Below are 22,620 nucleotides of genomic sequence, written 5' to 3' on the forward strand. Positions count from 1 at the left end.
ACATTAAATCTGAGGCAAACTGAACAATTCCCCTTCAGCCTGCAAGGAAGAAAGAAGTGTGTGAAGTTCTCCCTCCTTGATTTGGAGTTCTGGAACCCTAAGCTGCGACTCCCCCTGAAAACCAGGGTTAAGTGTATCTACTGATTTTTTTCTTTCCAAACTGTGCATACAGTAGATTCACTTACAGTAAATCCTCCCTTAACGTCCCGGTTAATGTTGTTACGTCGCTGATCAATTAGGGAACATGCTCATTTACAGTTGCGCAATGCTCCCTTGTAACGTTGTTTGACAGCTGCCTGCTTTGTCCACTGCTTGCAGGATTCTCTGGAAGAGCAGCCCCTCCTCATGGGGAATAGAAGGGGGGGGGGGAAGAGCTCCCTCCCCCACAATCAGCTCCCCTAAATTCCCTGTAAGGCATGTGGCTCAGCAACAGTTCAGCTGTCCCTCCCCCACTGCCATGCTGCTCCTGCACCGCCCTCTGCCTTGAAGCTGTTCCTGGGAGCTTCCTGAGGGAGGGGTAAGAATGGTGCTGATGTCAGCATGTCCACCTGATCCTGTACCCCGTACCCACTCTCAACAAAGCAGAGGAGGGGACAGGGCTCAGGAACAGAAAGGAGGGAGCTCGCTGAAAGCTGTTGCTTTCTGTTTGAACTGGCTAATCTGCTTAAAAGGGCAACATACTTGAAGTGTGGTCGGTGTACTTAAAAGGGGCAAGGCATGTCTCTCTCTCACTCATGCACGCACCCCCCAGCACTTTGGAAAGTCAGCACCTGTGCAGCCGTGCATGTGCTGTCAGGAGAAGGGAGTGATGTGCTCTAGCTGGATAGCGTGGGCTCATCTTCATGATCATCTATTGTGTTTCCTCCCTCCTGCCTCAGTCCATGCTGCCTTGCAGAGTGTGAGGCTACATTAACAGCATATTAACCCTTGAGAGCTCAGCCGAGTGCTAGTTCATCATTTAGCAACAAGGCATTCTCTGGGAAATATCCGACCCTCTGATTCCACCACCTCAACCAAGCTTCACAATCATTCATTGCTGTGTACAATATTAAACTGTTTAAAACTTATACTGTATATCTGTATAATGTCTTTTGTCTGGCAAAAAAAATTTCCCTGGGAACCTAACCCCTGCTACATTAATTCTTATGGAGAAACTGGATTCACTTAACATCATTTTGCATAAAGTCACATTTTTCAGGAACATAACTACAACATTAAGTGAGGAGCTACAGTATTAGTAACCTCTTTGTTGCCAGCAAAAAAGTTGCCATTATCCAGGAGTTAATAAGAAGCAGATAGGTTTGTGGGGCCCAAGGAAGGAAGGCTGGGAACATACCTTCTCTGGGTGCAGATTTGTAAATGGAAATCGTGCTTCACCAAAGTCATGTTGACACTTCCAACATATTGTGTTTATCTAGGTGTCTGATAATTCTGTTATTTACTATAGTTCCAACCAATTTGCCAGACACTGAAGTTATGTTTACTGGCCTGTAATTGCCAGGATCACCTCTAGAGTCTTTTTTTTTAAACCCAAATCAACATTACATTAGCCATCATCCAGAAATTTGGTACAGAGGTTGATTTAAGTGCGAGGTTACATACTACACTTAGCAGTTCTGCAATTTCATACTTGAGCTCCTTCAGGACTCTTGGTAAAATACCTTGTGACTTAACTATTTAATTGATCAATTTGTTCCAAAACCCATTCTACTGACATCTCAAACTGGGACAGTTCCTCAGATTTGTCACCTCTCCCTGTGAGGTGAGAGGGAGGTTGTGGGAGGCAGCAACAGGGGAGCATGAGGGCCCATTGAGCTATGCAATATACTTATCCCTGTGAGCTAGAGTGGAAGGCTGTGGGGAGAGAAACCATGTAGCTCCACAGGTCCCGAAACACCCTTGTTTTCCTGAGGAAAGCCCTAGTACCTGCACTGCAGCCTACCTCACCAATGCTGCTCTGCTCACAGCCTCCCCACCCAGCCACAGCACCAAGACTCCAGCAGGGGATGCAGGCTACCCAGTCCCTTACTTCCTGTATGGTCACCAGATAAAGGCAGGTTTACAGGACTGCAGCCAGGGAAGGAAGCACTGGGATGTGCCAATCTACCTGCGGCCAGGGGCTTCCTTCCCAAAAAAGTTCTCAGTATGTGGTATGCCATTGCCAATATCCAAATCCCACTAACATTAAAGCCACTGGCAAAAGTTGCTATTTACCAGAAGTGGTCAATATCAGGATTGCTACACAGCAGCTTCCACAGTATATCATTGTAATTTAAAATAATATAGTAATTACTAATTTTTGGGTAGGAACGATCTCCAGGCCTGTGTATAAGTGATGTAAAAAACAGGGATTCAGAATTAAAGTTGAAAAAAAATTGTCATTTGTAGGTGGGTTCCTTTGTCATAATGCCTCAAAACAGTGTAAAGTCTTTCACATAGTAGCCTAAAACAGTGGAATAGTGGAATAAGTGCAGTTTAAGCAGGATTTCAGCCTTAATTATATAGCTTTTGCTTAAGTGTTAAGCTGGAAGTTATTTTAACAAAATTTATTGCAAACTACTAAATATGATGCTTCTTTCTGCCTTTAGAGGCAGAATATCTCTAACACTTAATATTAGCCAATGATATTTTGAAAATACGGAGAATTTTAATAGGGAAGAAATATTTGTTTTGAGATTAAATAATGTTTGAATTTATTGTTAGAAATACCTATTTCTTAATAGAACAGATAAGTCTTCTACGTTCAAAATTATATATGTATTTTATCTTTACAATTATGTAGAGCAAGTCATTTTCAAATATAAATGCTATCAGGTAAAGCTAGTTCAGTGTAAATTATTTGATACTGGGCAGGTTTTAAAAAGAGCTCAAGTATTTGCTACATTTGCTTTTATCAACCAAATAATTGTATTCAGAATAAATTCATCATGCAACTAATTTAACTTGTCTGTCTAAGTGAAAATAAGATGCACTATATTTGCATCATCTAGTCTCAGGGGCCACATTTCAATTATTCTTCCTACACGTAATAATGACATATAATTAAGTTGTAATCTTGCCAAGACAATTTTACACATTTCCTGTAAATATGCAGATCAAAGCAAACTTATTAGCAGTTAAACATCTATTATCCCCCTAAGCCACTAATCAGTCCATGGCAGCAGTGATAACCTGCCAATGTATATATAATACAGGATGCACTAAGATCACAACCATTTTCTCTGGGTTCCATTTTTAAAAAGTCATAAGCTGTCTTACTGGATTTTAGTAAGACCATTTAAGTTACTGACATAATTTATTATGATTTACATTTTATTTCCTCATATGTTTCTCCATAAGGCTAAAATTAACTCCATGATATGCACTAAGTATTTATTCTGTTCTGCTTTAAGTAACGTTTTTAAGCAATGTGTTAATGTGTTAAGTAATAAGTTATGCAACTAGCCTTCAGGCTAAAATCCAAAATATAAATCAGAGCAGTATACCTACAGTAGTTCGATTTTAAGAATTTAAATATATCAGTTTTTAAATTCCCCTCTCATGAGCAGAAGTTGCTGTAGGAACCTTGCCATTGGCTGAAAAATTAAGACAGCTATTCATTAAAGAACTGATGTCCATTTTATTTGAGAAACTTGCTCACTTGCTAGCATATACTAGTTATGAATGTAGTACTGTTTCCTCTTGACATTTAGCTTGTTCTGTAATAATCTCGGATCCGAATGTATTCCTGAGCTAGTGGAGAACAGTCTGATTGAGTTTCCATCTATGGGGTGTATCAACCACCTTTTGTATAAGATACTCTACAGCTCATTCCGTAGTCACTCAGAGAAGTCTAATAGGTTCACTGTAATAAGATCACACCCGTTTTGGTATTTAGTACACATGTATCAAAGAAGAAAATACACAACACACCATATTCACATTTATGGTTTTAAACTTGCTGATTCACCATTATCCACAAGGAAGTGCATAATTTTATGAAATAGAATCTTTTTGCTTAGATTTTTAAAAGCTACCTTAATTAATTAAAACCCATACCTCACAAAATAATGTAAGCTTGTCATCTGGTAACAAACCATTAGCTTCATCAAGTAAAAAATCTCTTCGGATAAATTTTTTAAAACCCCAATCCTTGCCTTGAACAAATCGATACGCTCTTTGGCTTTCTGGTAAAAGACAAAAGAAACACAACAGGTATGCACAAGCAAAACATTTTGTTAAACAGAAAGATAAGGGGTAACTGAGCTTAAAAAAAAAAAAATCAATACTGAGAAAGCTTAAGAGTTAAATTGATTTAGTTCATGTATTGTGTCATTTGTTAGAAAATCCTAAAAAATATTTACTTTGTTTTAAAAAGACTTGTCCAGAATAATTTTCTCTATATTGCTGCCTAGAATTGTCTAGAATAATCTTATTTGTTCTAAATCAAGGACTATTCATTTAGATATTTCCTCTCTAGCTACTAGCTAATTTGTGTAGTCACCCAAGCTGGTTGGGAAAAATTTTCAATCAGACAGCTCTGATTATTCAAAATCAAAACTGTTTGTGAGAAAGAGTTGGTTTTGATGAATTTTTTGAAAAAAGTTTGGAAATTATGTCCTGTTTTTCAGGTCAAAATGACCTTTCATTTAGGTATTTTAAAATTATTTTATGATAAAATATAAAACAATAAAAGCAATTGTTTTGATTTTGATGTCAACTGACATAATTTGAATTTTTTAGATTTTGCTTCGTGAATTTTCAAGATTTCAACTCTCCCCCCTTTCGGGTCAGGAAAAATTTTCAAAATCTTGAAAACAGTAATGCAAGCTTTAATCTTAGTTATAAATCCATTGTGTCAAAGACTGCACAGGTATAAATGAGTTAACGAAGGCACAATATGATGTGCATTACTGGGAATAATGAACAAGAGAACTTTGTTTGCCTCTCAATAACTATATTGAGTTTATAGGACTGGCAGTTTGAAAAGCAATCTTTTACTTGAAAAATGATCATATGATCTGAAGTCAGACACAAAACATGGAAACCTCTACCCCTACACCACCAAATGCTACTTTTCACTTTACCTTGGTATTAGTCGTCATTCTGAACACGCTGAAGATCAGTGTACATGCAAGCCAATGTTACTCACTTTGGTAAACATAATGGCTAAAAAGGCTTACCTGGATCTTATTTAGGGATCAGACATCCTAAATGTTTTAGTAATCAAGCCTTTGGTATGTCAAATTACATACCAACACACCCCGAGTTATTTAGATTGCAAAGCCAGGCACTTGAAAGTGAGGAAATGCCACAAATAAAGCTCCATGGGCAACCTGAATTCTCCCCTCCTGGGCATAATTATACAGTTTTTAATTCCATTATCACATACTATTCCTCCCCCCACACACAAGACCCTGTTCCATTCAGTGCATAAGGCAGTTTTTAAATATTTCTTTCCTCATTGCCTCCTGCCTTGTCTACTGCAATAATATTGAAATCCTGCACTGAATACAAAATTATTCATTTCTTCACAGTCTTTTCTAGTGTCCTCATCACTGTAGCATCCTAAAATCTCTCAAACATTTATTCATCTTCACATTTTCTCTAGAATCCCCGTTTCAGATATGGGGAAAAAAACAAACAAACTGACTTGCCAGAGGCTATATAGTGAATCAGCAGAACAAGGACTAGAATTCTTGAACCCCAACAACATTCTCATGCAACCTCTCCTCTGGACTCTTTCCAATTTGTGCACATCTTTCCTAAAAGTATGGCACCCAGAATTGGCCTCAGCTGTACTGAGTGGAGCATAACAATTACCTTCTACATCTTACATACAACACTACTCTTACTACAACACGGAATTATACTTGCCTTTTTTGCAACTGCATCACATAGCTGACTCATTCAATATGTGATCCACTATAACCCCAGACCTTCTTCAGCGGTACTACTTCTTAGCTAGTGCTTCCCCATTTTGTAGCTCTGCACTGGAAATTTTTCTTTCCTATGCATAATACTTGACACTTCAATTTCAATCTTGTTGATATCTGACCAATTCTCAAGGTAGTTTTGAACTCTGAACCTGTCCTCCAAAGTGTGTGCAACCTCCCTCAGCTTGGTGTCCTCCACCAATTTTATAAGCATATTCTCTCATTATCTAATACATTAATGAAAATATGGACTAGTACCAAACCAGGACAGACCCCTGTGGGACCCCACTAGATATGTCCTCTCAGTTTAATAGCAAACCGCCGATAACTACTTCAAGTACTGTCTTTCAATCTGTTTCACAACCACCTTAGAGTAATTTAACCGTGATCACATTTCTCCAGTTTGCTTATGAGGAGTTAACATGGGCTATGACAAAAGCCTTACTGAAATCAAGATATAGCATCTCTATACTTCCCCTCCACCCCTCTTCCACTAGGCCTCAGCCTGTTTTATAATATCAAGTTTTATAATATCAAGATTTATTTTAAAAACAACTTGCTTCCCAACACAAAAACCAACCCAATAGTACTGAAAATGTTAATCACCACCTTCTTTGGATAAAAAGACAGCTTTGAGATGCCTGAGAATTCTGAAAAGTACTTCAAGAACTACCTCCTACAGAAACTTTTATAGTTTGCATGTGGAGAAGCCTTCTCAGAACTGTGCCGACATGAAATCATTAGTGAAATTTTTTCAAAATAAATCCATCTATAATAAAGGAGTGCTCAATTTCTACTTCAGCTATCTTCATTTGACAGTTCAGTAACTTTTATAATATGGTAAGGTAAAAAAACTGTAGTACTGTCAGTCAAAATAGTTTAATGAATACAAATAAGCTCACATATAAAGTTATAGGAAGGTCTAATTTCTTTTTTCTGCAGTTAATTTTATTTTTGTGGCAACACTGGATGGGAAAAAATTGAAAACTGCAATAGATTTGATTGCATGATATAAAGGACTGGGAAAACAAACTGCCATCCCTTATGGTATGACTACAAAATCTAGTCAAGCAGCCACTACCATAGAGTACAGAAGCAGAGGCAAATTCAACCAGTATAATGTTAATCAGGGCTTCAAGAGGCAGGAGAATAGCAGAAGATCTCCTGCAGACCTTTTGATTAAATCTGCATTTGCCAGGCAGCAAGATGATGTCCTCCTTCTTAGCCACTTAATAATATATTGTTCAACAGCCTGGCTAAAAGTAGTTTAAAATATATTTAATTGCAAATTATATTTTTAAAATCAACCTCTTTAAATTAAATTTGAAATTATCAGAACTTATGTTATCCCTAAGCTTATTGTCATGATTTAAATCAAATACAAAAATAATATGAAGCAATACATATTTGTAGTCAAGTTTTAAAGAAAATCAAACTATGGAACTGGTGGAAGGCAGTGACTAAGCACCTGGAACCAGACTGAAAACTAGCCTTTGACCACAGTAGCCTCTACTGCAGGTGCAGAGAGAATATTTTCTTGATTTCACCTTATTCAAGTATTTCAGTTTGATAACTAGTATATGCAAGGTTAAGGAACTGATTGAGAGTTTAAAGTCAAAAAGGCTGGTTTTCCTCTCCAATTTATGAATAAAAAACTAGGTCTGAGGAAGAGATCTACTAATTCTAAAATCCTGAAGGACATGGTGACCAGAAAAAATCAGATCACAATTTGTCCCTTCTGGCCTTACAGTCTGTGAGTTCAATTCAGTAACTACAGAAAATTCTCCCTTTGTTTAATAAATCAGTTAGTTTTAAATGCAAAATGTATTTTAATAAACGCTTTTATTGTCTATCCAACACACTTAAAATAGTTATTTAACCAAAAGATTTTAAAATGCTGTTTTTGTGCATTTCAATGAATTTTCATCCAAAGAGAGCTTGCACCATTCACCATTTAACAAAATAAAAAAAATTTAAATATCAAGAATCTAAATGCTATCAAGCTATAAAATTGCCTAAAGAAGTTCGTATAAATATAATATATCCTCCTGGTTAGCAAAAAGTACCAAGTTTAGTATAATGGCTGTATTTAGTTGCAAGTCAACCACGTTTTAAAGAATATCAACCAATGAAACTCACCCTCTCTTTAGGGAAATACAAAAAAATATAAATGAAAAATAAGTTAAAGTCATTTAAATCAAGGTTTCCCGCTTCCTGATTTAAATAATTTAAATCAGAGGCGTTAATTACTTTGATTAGAGTCAATCCACTCAACTTTAAGGTGCCTTGGGGCATGTTTTTGATTCTTCTTGACCAACATCTCAAAACACATAACATTGTAAAACTTCAATCACAAAATAACTTACAGAAAGAGGGAAAACAAAACAAAGGATGTTCAAATTCAATATTTCTAGAATCAGCCTAGCAATAACCTCCAACTTCATGAGTTAAAATCAGAAAGCTATCTACATAAAATCATCAACCAAAATTAAACTGAAAACACAGCAGTTTGTTAGGGGTTTACAATACCAGAGAAGTGAAGCAACATGAAAATAGTTACTACACGAGAATTTAAAAAAATTAAAAGATCAGTTCTTTATCCATTCCACACACAACTTTCTTCACATCCACGAGAATTGTGGACACGGCTCTGCATCTTTAGTCAACATAATGGATGCCTAGAGCTTGGATAGCCATCCTTTTGTGTTGTATTTAAGTCTAACTAAAAATAAAGCAGCTCCAGATTCAGGAGCCAATAGGAACCTAAATAAAATAATGGAAAGGCAATGAAAACAAGATTCAAGAGTACAGGTATTTGACCATAGGGCCCAGAAAGTGAGTCAGCTGTAGACTCTAAACTTAAGAGTTGCCACTACAAAAACTGCAAGGGGTGAAGTTTGCTTATTTCTGATTTTCAAAGTAGAGTAAACCCAAAACACTGGTTTCATCATTTCTTGCTTGTCAGTGTTTAAAATAAAAAATGAGTGAAAAGTAATAGCTCTCTGCCAACATATGATCCCTCTTCACTTCTTATTTCAGGGTTTCTCAAACAGGGATTTACCTGCCCTGTCCACAGGTCCGGCCGATCCCGGCTCCCACGGGCTGCAGATCGCTGCTCCGGGCCAATGAGAATTGTTGGAAGTGGCGGCCAGTAAGTCCCTCAGCCCACACCGCTTCCAGCAGCTCCCATTGGCCCGGGACAGGTAAACAAACCATCCCAGCCCGCCAGGGGCTTTCCCTACACAAGCAGCGACCCCTGTTTAAGAAAACCTGTCTTATTTGAAATGGACATATCTATTAGACATCATAAACTACACCTTTAATTAATTGTATGAATGGATAGGGAGATTGTATTAAACTAAATAAAGGATGTTTTCCTGTCAACACATACAGGAGTAAACTAGAAAGCTTAAAGGGATGGAATATGTTTTTTCCACCTATGGTAGATGGGAGAGGAAGAACTAGCTCTGGCAGGCATATAATTTGCATATTATAATGTTATCCCAAGGCACATCTGTACAGGGTTCTATGTTCTATTATTTGGGGCCTGTGTTCTGTTTCTGGAAATTATTTAAGTAATGCACACCAGTGTAGTTATGTAAGGAGAGAAAATACAGGAGGTATACCCTGAGGAGTCTGTGTCATCCAGAGACAGAAAACAATAAGGACCCAAACATTCAAGGAAGCCCAGTGGTTCTGGGGTGCTCTGAATTTCCCATGCAGAGATCTGCCAACCCATGCAAGAATCATTTTGAGTGTCTGAACATTTAAACAGTTAACTAACTGCATTGCTGCACAATCTAATCATATTTGGTGTTTTTCTTAAGCACTCCAGCTCCTAGAATCATGTAGTTACAGGATAATCTGAACTTTCATGTAAAAAATGGTTTCTAGACCTCACCTGTGAGAGAAAAAATTTGAAAACATGACAGCAAAGGCTCAAAACCAAAAAGGCATATATACAAAGAACCCCATTTTTTTTCTTTTTTAATCTCATTATCTTTTGGGGACCTTGCTCAAGATTTCTGAAAGCTTGGGACTGACTATACTGCAACTGGGAAGAAGTAGACCAAAGTTTAGAGTTTTCTACACACATGTAAAGAGATGCCAATAGAAAGTATTTCAACTTAATGTAATATGGAAATCAATCAGCGAGTGTCAGCGTATGATCAATAATAAGTAAATAAATCCTCTATAAAAAGAAGCAAAATTAGGGTAACATAAAACAGAACCCACTACAAGAGCCAGAAAACAGAATAAAGATTGAATCTGAAATGACCATGGTTAGCAATTAACGAGATTAGCTCAATGTTCATAGAGATACAAAATATGAAATAAGATTTTTTTTTAATATTGAATGAAGATCATATGAGGATCTTAAACATTAGATACTTTAAAGTTTGCCTCAATGTTAAATTCTCTATTTTAAAAGTAAAAGCAAGTTAATTTCAAAGTTTCATTTCATGGGGATTTCCTTAAAAGCCTGCATTACACCATTTGTAATTCCACTTACCCATTGCTTTTGTTTCTTCTCTTTTAGCATTCAGAAGAGAAAATTTGAATTTTGCTCTGACTTCACTTTTTGGACAACTGACTAAAAGCAAATATAATGACAGGTAGTCTTTGCTTTCATCATCTAAACCCTTTGGGTTTACTCTCAGGCACCTGAAAAAAATGTAAAGGACTAAATTTTAAATTGGACAGAATAAATTTTGAAACATTTTGATAATACATCATGATGGTGTACACCAACAAGTTAATGTTGTCCTTGTATTTCCCTTTCCCTCTATGATTGCTGTAACCATGACTTATCTGAAAAACACTAGATACTTAGTATTATAAGCCTTTCAGAAACTTCTCTTGATTCAGTGTATAATATGTTACTTAACTTTTCAACCCCTTAAGTTAAAGGGACCACAAGCAATTGACAAAAACAAGAGATCTTACCACTTCATTTTGTCATTTGGCCCTGATGAAAATGTAGAACTCTTTAAAACTTCACCCATTTCTTCTCGGCAAAAACTGAAGTTATTAATGGTCCACATGTAGGAAAATTTTACTACTTTAACCTGAATAAAAGATGTAGAAAATTACTTCAATTTGATGATTCAGTTTTTAACTCACTTGTCATATAGGTAACTGCAACCAATGAGAACTAGTTGAATTGTCACCACTGTTCAAATTATTATAAGAAAAACATCTGTCTAGACTGATCTTGTGAAAAGAAAAACCCAAATCATTGAAGTTTGTATAAGTTACCTGTGTGTAACACCAGCTTTCGGCCACAGGTCCACTGGACATCTCTCCAGGTGGTGGAGGGGTGGGGACTCTCGACATTGCCACCTTTATTGCAGATTTACAGTATCAAGGCAGCAGTCCACGCTTCAGCAATTTTCCTACAAAAAATAAGATTACTATATTTAATAAAATAGAGTGACCAAAGAATAGTTTAATGGTGGGGGAGGAAATATGGCTATTACTACATTTTGGTACCCTGGTTATTGTTTTAACAGTGTCATTTTGAAATTCTATTAAGGTAAATTACTGAAAAAAATCAAAAGTAACATCTAGCAGAGAAGGCAATAGTTTGTGTCCAAATCTACATTAGCTAGGTCCCATACACTCATTGAGAAGCACATTTTACCCAAAGATCTGCAAGCTGGATCCTACCGTGATATTTAGTTTTGTAACAGTACAGACAATCCATATATCGTATATCAAAAATAACTGCACTATTCAAATATTATCACCACCATTTCCACCTTGACCCCTGTAGTCATATTCTAAACATGGTGGACTGGGTCTTTTTGTTTGTAAATACATTAATAACGATAAAGTGAATGAAAATGCCTGGGAGGCCACAAATTGTGGCTGAAAGGGATGCTGGTCATTTGGGGCCACAAGAGAGTCAAATGGTACAGGGATCCTTAGAAGAAAAAGTATGCTATTTTAAAGAGTAGTATTTTCTTCATACTTCTATTAAGTAGAATTAAGGAAACAGCATATAAACTTTTTTTTTTAAACGAAGTAGTCATATTACTGGCAATAAGCCATGAGTACATCTGTATGCAACTGCCACAATTATTATGTTGTTGGGAGCTCATTTAAGTGCCTCCAAGGTATAGCCTAAAATGTTCTTGCTGTGGTTTACTCTTACATCTCAGTATCATGTTTTCTCCAACATACTAGAAGTTGAGTCAAACTGGAGTTTTGTAAAGCATGTTCCTACAATAAAATATTTTAGAAAAATTTTCTCAGTATGTGAAGCCTCTTTTAACCAAGTCCCTAACTATCACTGAAACTAGACCGTGACCACCACACTATAGGTGTGATAACCACAAGCAGTTTTGTTTCTCTAAATACCAAAATTTAAATAAATTCAACAAACATTTAATAGAAGAAAGACTTCACATTTTCTGATAAAAGGGACTTAAATAAGTTTACCATATTTTCCCCAGTATTTGATGAGACATGATAAATATGGATTTTTGCCTAACTTCAAGTATATTTCAACCAATTTTGTCCCAAAGTCAATTTTTTTTAAATTGTTTCAGTATGGTTTATATATAAAGCAACATGGCTAACTCTTAACAGAAAAAGCATACATATTTGTATTAAAATGGTAATGACTGAGTACAATCCAGATTAAGTTTTGAAATCTTATTTTACTCATGTTTGAGTCTACCAAGTAACTAAAGACGTCTATATTGACAATTATTGCACTGAATAAGGAGAAAGCACAGTCTTGCGGATGGTACCGAAACAGGGAAAAAAATGCATGAAATTTTCTGTAAGTGAAAAAACCAACACCAACATCGTTCTGCCTGCTTCCCTACTAAGTTTTAGTATTGCCAATCCTTTCAACCAAATTAAAAACACAAATTTGATTAGTTGTGCCATTTGGTTAAAAATACACAAAGAGCATTTTTTCCCCCTTCTTCCTCCCTCCCTCAGGTCTGTCACCTTCTCTCTCTTCTTCCTACAGCTGTCTTCCTACAACTGAGCTTGAATGTTCTTCCCCAAGCCTCAAAGATACTAGGCTTACTGTATCTCCTCACTGGTTTCTCAAAGAAGGTACTGGTCTGGAATTCAGAATGAAGTCTGCAGAAACTGAACCCCTCTACTACATGGGAGCCACAAAAGCCAGAGGGCTCTGCATTTCCCCAGCAAGACCCAGCCTGGGATATCATAGAGAACCCCAGCAGTTCTGTTACAGAGATGGACTAGGAGGAGGGAGCTGGGCCAAAAGGCCCCTTACCACACTCTAGTGGTGGTGGCAGTTATCCATGCTGTATGTACTCTCCTCCATTGGAAGCCTGAGGGAAGGCAGTGACTGACTAGTCAAGACAGCCTCCCAACAGCAGCCACGCTATGGACTTATAATAAGCATGATCCTCCCATAGACACACTGGCAGCACTCCCTTTATGGTGATGAGGAGAAGGAGCTGCTTGCCCAGGAGCCAGTTTTCCCCAATCCTGCCCAAGAGCTAAGAACTGGGTGACCCGACTCAGACTGGACTGTGAGGGGGAACTATGTGCTGTTCATAGAGCAAGCTGAGCTCCAGAAGAGAGAGATTTCTTTCTGCCTCTGGCCTTTTCCAGCCTAGCTTGTTCCCTGAAGGGGCACCAGCTGCTGGAAATGCCTGAAACGGGGAAGCAGTGCTGAGGAGACAATCTTCTTTAACTACAAATGCTATCATTGGGTACAGCCAGGAATTAGATGGACAAATTTTGCCCCAAATTGTTAGAATTTTGAATAAAGTTTGGAATTTCCCCTCAAAAATTCTGCAGCAGCAAGATCTGGCTAGATCACCATGGTAGGCAGGTAAGAGTGGAGGGAATTCAGGGAACAGGACATTCCCCTCCTGCCAGCGGCAGATAGATTTGTCTCTGTCCTCAAGCTGAAATCAGGCTGATGCACCCACTGTAACAGATCTGTGGACCTTTAAATGATGAAGATATTTCCTCCTTCTCAGCCTCAGCAATTTTCCTTAGCTGTGCTCTCTGACAAATTCTGGTCAAATAGTTATTCTGCTTCTAGTAGCCAGAAATTTATCCTTCCCCACACACAGGACAAGTGGTGGTAGAATCTTCATCCCCTTCACATTCCCCGAAAACCCCTGGCCTTGGTTTAATTTTCTTGGCCAGAAGTGCCATCAACAGAAGCCCCCCATCCCATCCCACCCTCATAATCCTTCGCAGCACAGACAATGCAGCTTCCCCATGTAATCCTCTAAAGAAAACTGGAGCCCCAGTATAATGGGGGAAATAACGTCCACAAAAACACTCCTGGAATTTAAGATTCCAGGAAACATGCTACCACCAAGAGAGGAAAGTCAGAAAGTGCATCACATCCATATTCTTTGATCCAAAGTAACTAGCTTCCTCCCTGCATCAGTCTTGGCTCAACAGTTTTAACCTCAAAAGCAGCTAAAAGTAAATGCTGCCATGCTTTTCTGCAGCAGCAAAATCTTCACCTCTCTATCACAAAACCAGACTTTCAGTTAGCTTTTTCCAAATCAATGTGTTAATGAGATTTTTTTAAGTTGTACATGCAGCATACAATCTCAATTTTATTGCAGAACATTTTTACTTGGGTTTTAATGTGCTGCTGGTTGTAGTTCAGCTATCAGAGGATCATCTATGTCTGTCTCTCATTTTAGATACTTTTTAACTCTCAAAACAAATCTAGGTAGCATTTGTAAGAGTCTAAAACTTGAAGTATCAGATGTTAAGCACCTTAAAATGAGCCACAGCACAGGTGAAATCTTTATGGAAAAGAGTTTTATTATACATCGTTCTAAATGAGATGACACGCTAGGCCTTTAAAGTTGTATTGCAATAATATAACATTTTAAATTAGATGTATGGATACCTATTTAAATAATGGGTCTCCAATAATTTATCCTTTAACTATTCAGATCATACTCCACTCCTAAGCACAGAATAAAGTTTACTGAATACCTCTGATCTGAAGTTTACTTATATTTTCCTCCCCAAAAGTTAAGCAGTGAAATAGGAAGTCTGTTGAGGACCAGTGTTTCAACTTACCTACACCTGTTATCCTGTAAGATCTGTTCTCAACAGACACTCAGTGCAAAATAATATAGTCAATGAAAACGTGCTCTATTCTAAACAGACTTTGAAGCATTTTGTATCTGACCATTCCATCTTAAAGAAAAATACTTCAGTTAAAGAAAATACACTTATATTCATAGCACCATTTTGCAAGGCAGACTGCTAATGCTCACTTCACTATCTTTGATAGCCTTTTCCCCACCGAAGTTTCTTCAGTGGCCTGCTCTCTCATTCCACCACCATACAATGAAAACTGTACTACTGGAAATTCTTACATGTCTCCTGTAGTAAATGAATGAACAGACTGTGGAAAAAAAAATCTGTGTTACAGGTTATAAAGAGCTTTTGGTCTGAAACCACTTGGTTGTCTCTCTCACCTATCAATTCAACTAATATGTTAATTGCTTTTAGCTATTAATATTGACCTTAAGTATAGTGCTTTCACACTTTATCTGTAGGAATAGTACAGTGAGAATAAATCTTTTTTAATCCAGAAAAAACAATACAGAAAAGATTAGATAAATATTTAGCCCAAGGAAATAGTGCCATTTCCCCAGAAACTTTGAATGCTGTGGATTTAAATCAAAGCTATTTAAATCACCAATTTTAATTATGATTAAAAGTAGCAAGCAGGAAAGTAAGATTTTAATCTGTGATTTTAACTGAGTTTTGCATTTGTATTTTTTAGCTATTTTCCTCAAGAAAGGTATATTCTCATTGGTTGGTAAGCATTAAAATATCCGATTTGCACATACACCGCCTTAACACTAAATTTGGTGCTTCTTCTTGCTAATCAGGAGGATATACTATATCAATACACATTTCTTTAAGCAATTATATAGCTTAACTATTTAATAGATGGCAATTTTTTTACTTCTGATTAGTGTCAAGCTCTGTTTGGATGGAAATTCAAATATAATTAAAAATGCACAATTCTTTGTATTAAATAAATGTGCTAAATACGGAAGAAAAGTTTATCAAAGCATGTTTTGCATTTAAAACTAAATAATTTATTAAAAAAGGAAGTTTATAATTAGTTAATTGAACTGTTTCTGCTCATTATTCCCTTAAGATTTTGGAACACGTATACCTCATCCTCTTGCACCTAGTTTTTATTCAGATTGGAAGACTCAAACTTTCCTGCTTTTTCAGCTACTAATTGGCTTCTTAATTTTGAATGAAACAAAGTAATAAAATAAACAAATGAAGAAAATATTCTCTTCTGTACCTGCAGAAGAAGCTAATGCAATCAAAATCTGGTTTAGCAGTTGAAACAACTCCACTTTCAGGTGCTTAAGCTCCAGACTTCCACCAGCTCAGTGGTCTGACTTTCTCTGAAACTTGGCAGCAAACGTACTTACATTTTTTTTTTTTAAAAATTTAATTTAAATGACTAATAGATAATACATTAAGTCTTAACATAGGTCAGCTTTTTCAAATATAATTTTAAGTGTTTTGTTTTTTTAAAATGAACCTGGTTTTAGTTTCAATCAAAACTATTCAACTTAAGCAAAAACAGTATTTTTTTATTTTTTAAAAAATTGGGTTTTATCCACGCTGATCTGAATACATAGACAACCGTCAACTAATAACCAGAGTGATTCTTCTTTACATTAGCCTGGAAGCCGAACAAAATACAATAGCAGCAGTAACTTGGCAAGAGAAATTACCTAAAATAATACTGTAATATGCAATATTGTCTTTAGTCAACTGATCCTCCAAGATAAGAGTCTTTAGATCTTACTGCAACTGGCAGTAATGTTACTAAGAAAATATTAAGGAAAAGACTAATATAATAAAAGTATTGGCAACAGATATTAAGTGTGTATTTTACGTGTTTGAGTTGTCAAAATATTTTTGAGCATTTAGATGCACTGAACATGCTTCAACTATCATCCTAAAGAAGTTTGACAAACAAGGTAATCTTTTGTAGTTTAGACCTACCAAATTTTGTCTTTGACGGAAATTTAAAAAATGCAGACTACTGCTCAAAGGCCAGCTAGTGTATATGAATCAAAACCAGTAATTCTTGCTTTCATTTCTATTAAATTTCTAAATTCAGAAAGCAGATAAAGGCTCCAGTGTGCATGTTTAGATGACTGAACATTTGATTTGTTAATCTGAAGTCAATACAATCCCCTCCCAAACAATAAAGTGAGTTTGCAAGCTGATTCAAATTAACGTGGTCTAGCTCCAGTGATACCATTCTAACCCCCATAACCAAAGCAGTTCCGCTGGATTTTAATTTATTACCGTTTCCTATGATTGTAGTCAATATAATAATTTTTGTCATTTACTATTTGGAAGAAGGAAATATTAAGTTTTCAAATACCTGATCATTTAAAATCTCATTGGCTCCCAATTCTAGGTTAAAACACAGTGCAAAAACTCAACTTGGGATGAAGGACGTATCCCAGTATCAAACCAGCGCATAACGAACTCAGAATATGCGGTATGCAAAACTGTGTTAAATGTCCTCTTCCCCTTAAGCACAACGGCATGCATGCAGGAGCAGTGTACCAGCTGTCAATAGATATAGGTCTCTTACAGTAGGGCAATATACCTATGCCTGTTTAAGATGGGTTTAGCATCACTTTACCAGGGCAATCTTCCTGGTATTCCCAAATCCTAAGATACACCTCTACCCCGCTATAACACCACCTGAATTTGTGTTATATCAGATACAACGCGGTAAAGCAGTGCTCCACGGGAGGAGGGACTGCGCACTCCGGTGGATCAAAACAAGATCGATATAAAGTGGTAAGGTTTTTTGGCTCCTGAGGACAGCATTACATCCAGGTAGAGGTGTACTTAAAAAAAAAAAATTCCTCAGTCACGAGAAGTCTTATTTACTAAGTTGTTCTGTCGAAATATTAGTCTTGTAAACTGACCATTTTGTTCTTTAAAAATAATTAACAACATTTTATTGGAAAGAAAATCTTAATTTGAGGACAAGACAGTCAAAAAACTAATTAAAAGGACCAATCTGTTAACCTTATCCAGACTTCTGTCTGTAAATAACAACACTGCATGATACAAATAATATAATCATTACATCTAATTATGAAGATTAAGTACACTTTTGTTCCAAATGTCAAACTGCATTCCCTGTATACCAAACTATGCTAGAAGATGCACAGCATTTACTCAATATGTATTTGCAAAGTAAAGGCCATGCAATTTGCCAATCTGTTCATTTGTTCCTTAGAAGAGGATGTTGAAAGTAACAAGTAATTCTAAAAAACACATACAAAATAGTATTTACCTAATATTTACTAATTCTTATCACACCAACTACTCTGACACTGGTATCTAAGCACCTAATATATGCTAATTCAGTTACTGTACTTCAACTACTAAACTTTTTTTTTTGTTAGATGTGTTATTTTTACATGCAGTTAGAAATATTCTGTGGCTAAATATATCTTTAAATTAGATGTTTATACCTTAAAAATATTAGAAATATAAAGTCTTGCTTTATTTTTTGGAGGACTTGCTGGATAACTTGTATGAGGAGCAAGAGTGTCAACTTCTTAAAAGGAGATTCTCTCTTAAGCACTTTTAAACAGATGTTGACAAGGACAATTTTCTAGTCTCTGTTTCTACATCACTCGAGTCCCACTCTCTTTCTTACCTACCTCTGCCTCCTTTCCATCATTGTAGTTTCTTTTTAGCAGATTTAGAGCTACATACTCCATACCACATTGAACACCCAGATGTGTCCAATGACCCAGATCCTGATCAGAGCACCCACTGAAGCAGCAAGAAATTGACAAGATGGTTCACTTTCACTTCTGCTCTAAAATCAAAGCAACAGAGCATGAGTTCTCTTAAATTTCTATGCACTTTAACTGTAAAACTGCTTTAGTCAAGACCCAGGTTATCCAGCAAAAACGTACAATAGCCTGATCTTCAATTTGTTGGTCTTACAGGCAATATGGCTCTTCATCTAAGTCACCTATCCTAGCTGCCTCTTGTCCGAGAAATAGGATTTTTTCCAGTCTGTACTACCCTTGGTGTAGTCAAGTAGGAGAAAGAAAAAGTTCACATCAAGTTTTTGTATCTTTGGAAAACTACCATTTCTGGACATTTAATTAATCAAAAGAGTTACCAGAAACTGACAAGTCTTCCCACTGGAATCAGAAATACGTATAGGAGTTTTAAAACCACCCCACAACTACATTTACCCTCCCGTTCAAACCAACAGTTAACAGTCATTATTTTAGTAACACTGGATGAGTATTATACCCATTAATACAAGAGGCTTTAAGCATGTGAGTTTACTGTAATAATTCTAATATTCCATTTCTAATCCAGTATATTTCTAGCCTCAACATGAAGTTAGATTAAAAACAACAGAACTGTTAATAGCAATGTAGTTCTTTACAGCTGGCTGATTATAAGTTTCTCATTTTATAAAATGCCATCTTCTCCATGTTTCTCTTTGATGCTACTAGTAGAACAGACATGAACTTACGTTCTGGGAGGGTTTAAACTCACAATAACTCAGTTTTATGTTCCAAAACATGCATTGGAGAATGAGGTCATCTATCCACTGAAGTCAATGACAATGAAAAGTGGGGAGGAGCCAGATAAAAATTCTCAGTTCGAAATAAATTATACTATAGCTATACTGAGCGATTGCTAAAGGACAAGGAAACACCACTTTCCTCCAACCATGTATGCATTTCAAGTAAAGACTGAAAACTCAATATCCTAGTTATCTTAACCCATCTTATCAGTTCTTATTTTCCAATTCTCATTTGTGCTCTACTCTGAATTTTCTCTATTTTTTGTTATTTTCGAGGTGTGCAAAACTAGATGCTGTACTTAGTGAATTTCTCCTCAGTTGCTGCAAAAAGTATAGTGGTATCCTTTCTTGGTTCACATATATTCCTATTAGCAAAACTCAGAATTATCCTTGCATCAATTATTTCATAACATGGACACAAATTTGATTAAAAATCAGTTTTATGTAAATTCAATATAGAAGAATACATCAATTTAAAATTATATTTGAAATTGACAGCCTATGTTAAGGTCTAAGCTTATTATAATCATTTAAATGAAATACAAAAAATATTAAGCAGTACAAGTTCACTGCCAATTTTTAAAGAAGTCATTGAACTGGTGGAAGTCAGTGACTATGCACTGGGAACCCCCGAGTCTGCTGAAGTGCTAAACCAGCTTTTGACTGCAGTAGCATCTTCTTCAGTTCAGTTTATTCAATTAGTTCAGTTCAATGGCCAGTTCATTTACAATTAAGAAACCAATTGGAGTTGAAAAAGCAGAAAAGTTTGTTTTCCTCTTCCAAAAATAAATAAAAACTAGGTGTGAACATGTGAGAGGATGAGGTCTACCAGTTCTAAAATCCTCAAGGAATGACGATCGGAAACAACTAGTTCAATTTGCTAACTAGGTACTTCCTTTGTTTAATAAGTTACTTAGTTTTAAATGCAGAACATATTCCGATAAACTTTTCTTATGTTTCCAGCACATTGAAGAGTACTATTTAATAAAACTAAAATACTGTTTTTGTGCATTTTAATTATATTTGAATTTCCATCCAAACAGAGCCTGACACAAATCACAAGAAATTAATCTAGTAAATAAAATTTATCATTCACATTTTCTAACAAAGAAAATAAAGAGTGTTTCCCTAATTTGGAGGTTTGGGAAGGGCTCGATTGTCCTCTCTGGAGACAGTAGCCCTATTTTGCCACAGAAAAGATACAACAGGCAGTGCTAGCATAATCTTCCTCATGCTGTTCTACCAGTATTTCGTAACTCTGAGAGTTCACATGAAATGGTACCATCTAACCTCAGTGACCAATATTTGTGTCAGCCTAGGAAAATTCTACTAACTTGGTTAACGTATTTTTCCTCCCCTCAACATCAAACATGGCAAACAGCAAGCAAATAAATTTGTGCACCTAGGCTGGTACATTTTCACAACAGTTTTGCAAGGTTGATTTAACCTATAGTTGAATCTACGCCCGTTCTATAATTAGCTTCTCTGCCGAGACAGCCAATCAGAGTACCTCTCACTGCCAAACGTGACGTTCCCTTATACACTATGAAATTGAGAAAAACCCCTCAGAGGTAACATCCTGGTTCCAGAAATCAGCTTTATACAAACACAAAGTAGCAGATCATGATGGAACAGCATTCGCTGCCAGCACCACCCATCAAGTTTCGGATGTCAAGTGGACCCTGGATCATTCACCCTGTCCCCAGTAGTGGACCTATTTGCATCCAGGATCCAGCAAAGGATCCAGAAGGCACCTAACACTCAAGCAGCGGGTAGTGATCGATCTATCAGGGATCGATGTATCGTGTCTCATCCAGACACGATACACCAGGGCGAGGCGGAAGCAGAGTCGATGAGGGGAGTGGCGGCCATCGATCCCATGCCGCGAAGACACAAAGTCAGTCAGTCAATCTAAGAAATGTTGTTCTGAGTATCTTAGATCGATCCCCCCCTACCCGTGTAGACCAGGCCTCAGTTATGCCTCAACAGGAAATATCTGCTCCCAAGGTATAAATTATACAACCAAGCCTAGAACAATTAAACTAGCTACAAAATATTTCAGGGACATCAATTTTAAAATAGTTCGTCATAAAGCTGTGAGAAAATCATGGGCGATAAGTTTGTTGCAGAAACCACAACTTTTAACATACACTGCAACTCTTTATAATTGCTGAAAATTTGAGTGACTTTGAGACCCTAAATGCCAGGTAGCAACACTGCTCATTCAAATTTGGCCTGGCCACCCCTTGTCATTGCAGCCTGTTGCACGGGGACACAATGCTACTCAAATATGGCCCAGCTATATCTCCTGTCATGCTTGTTTTCGAGAGCCAAGCAGGTTACACAGCGTCTCTCCTGTCCCGCTGCTCTGTTTTGGAAGGCAGGCTGCATGCCTTGAGTCACAACTGTAACAAACTATGGCTGCAACTTTTGAATTAAAGATCACAACTAACAATCTTAGTTATTCAGATGTGTTTATATTGCACTATCAGCCTTTGTAAGGATAAGGCCTTTTCCTGTAGCCATATTCTAAGGCCTAAGGCCTTTGTCTGCAGTCATGTTAGGAGAGCAGCAGCCATCAGCCAAGAGGCAGAGAGTCACATTCTCACATTCCATCTAAATTATATAAAAACAACGTAGCATTGGGCTGTTAAGAAGGCGATCCTGTCCTAATAGTACTCACCATCACCAGATAAAGAAACAGATCTTAAGATGGTTAAAGAAAACTTTGTTTGATGGCATTCTGTCTGGCAAGCAATCACTTATCAACAAGTTGTGGTTGTGAAATCCCTACTTCTTTCCCCGTTTCTCTATTATCTGTATGGTTTCCGTTACATAATTTTGCTAGGTATAAATTAATTAATGCGGTGGGCTATGATTGGTTAAAGAATAGTTTTACAATATGTTAGAATTGGTTAGAGAATTGTTTACTAATATTTCAGTTAAATGATTGGCTAAGGCAGGGGTCTGCAACCTTTCAGAAGTGCTGTGCCAAGGCTTCAGTTATTCACTTTAATTGAAGGTTCTGTGCGCCAGTCATACATTTTAACATTTTTAGAAGGTCTCTTTCTATAAGTCTAAAATATAGAACTAAAC

The 22,620-nt window shown here is 36.8% G+C and overlaps 1 protein-coding gene across 1 annotated transcript in view; it reads right to left on the reverse strand.

Annotated features, from left to right (window-relative positions):
- Window positions 1–22,620, reverse strand: part of SPOPL (speckle type BTB/POZ protein like) — a 59,760-nt gene that overhangs the window by 15,214 nt on the left and 21,926 nt on the right. The window contains exons 2-5 of the mRNA XM_032801699.2: window positions 11,175–11,311; window positions 10,863–10,984; window positions 10,429–10,580; window positions 4,039–4,166 (exon numbers count right to left, since the gene is read on the reverse strand). Of these exons, the coding sequence (XP_032657590.1) occupies window positions 4,039–4,166; window positions 10,429–10,580; window positions 10,863–10,984; window positions 11,175–11,252 (480 nt within the window). The 5' untranslated portion in view covers window positions 11,253–11,311. The remainder of the gene's footprint in view (window positions 1–4,038; window positions 4,167–10,428; window positions 10,581–10,862; window positions 10,985–11,174; window positions 11,312–22,620) is intronic.

This window comes from Chelonoidis abingdonii, chromosome 10 (assembly GCF_003597395.2).
Source record: "Chelonoidis abingdonii isolate Lonesome George chromosome 10, CheloAbing_2.0, whole genome shotgun sequence".
In the NCBI taxonomy this organism is placed as follows: Eukaryota; Metazoa; Chordata; order Testudines; family Testudinidae; genus Chelonoidis; species Chelonoidis abingdonii.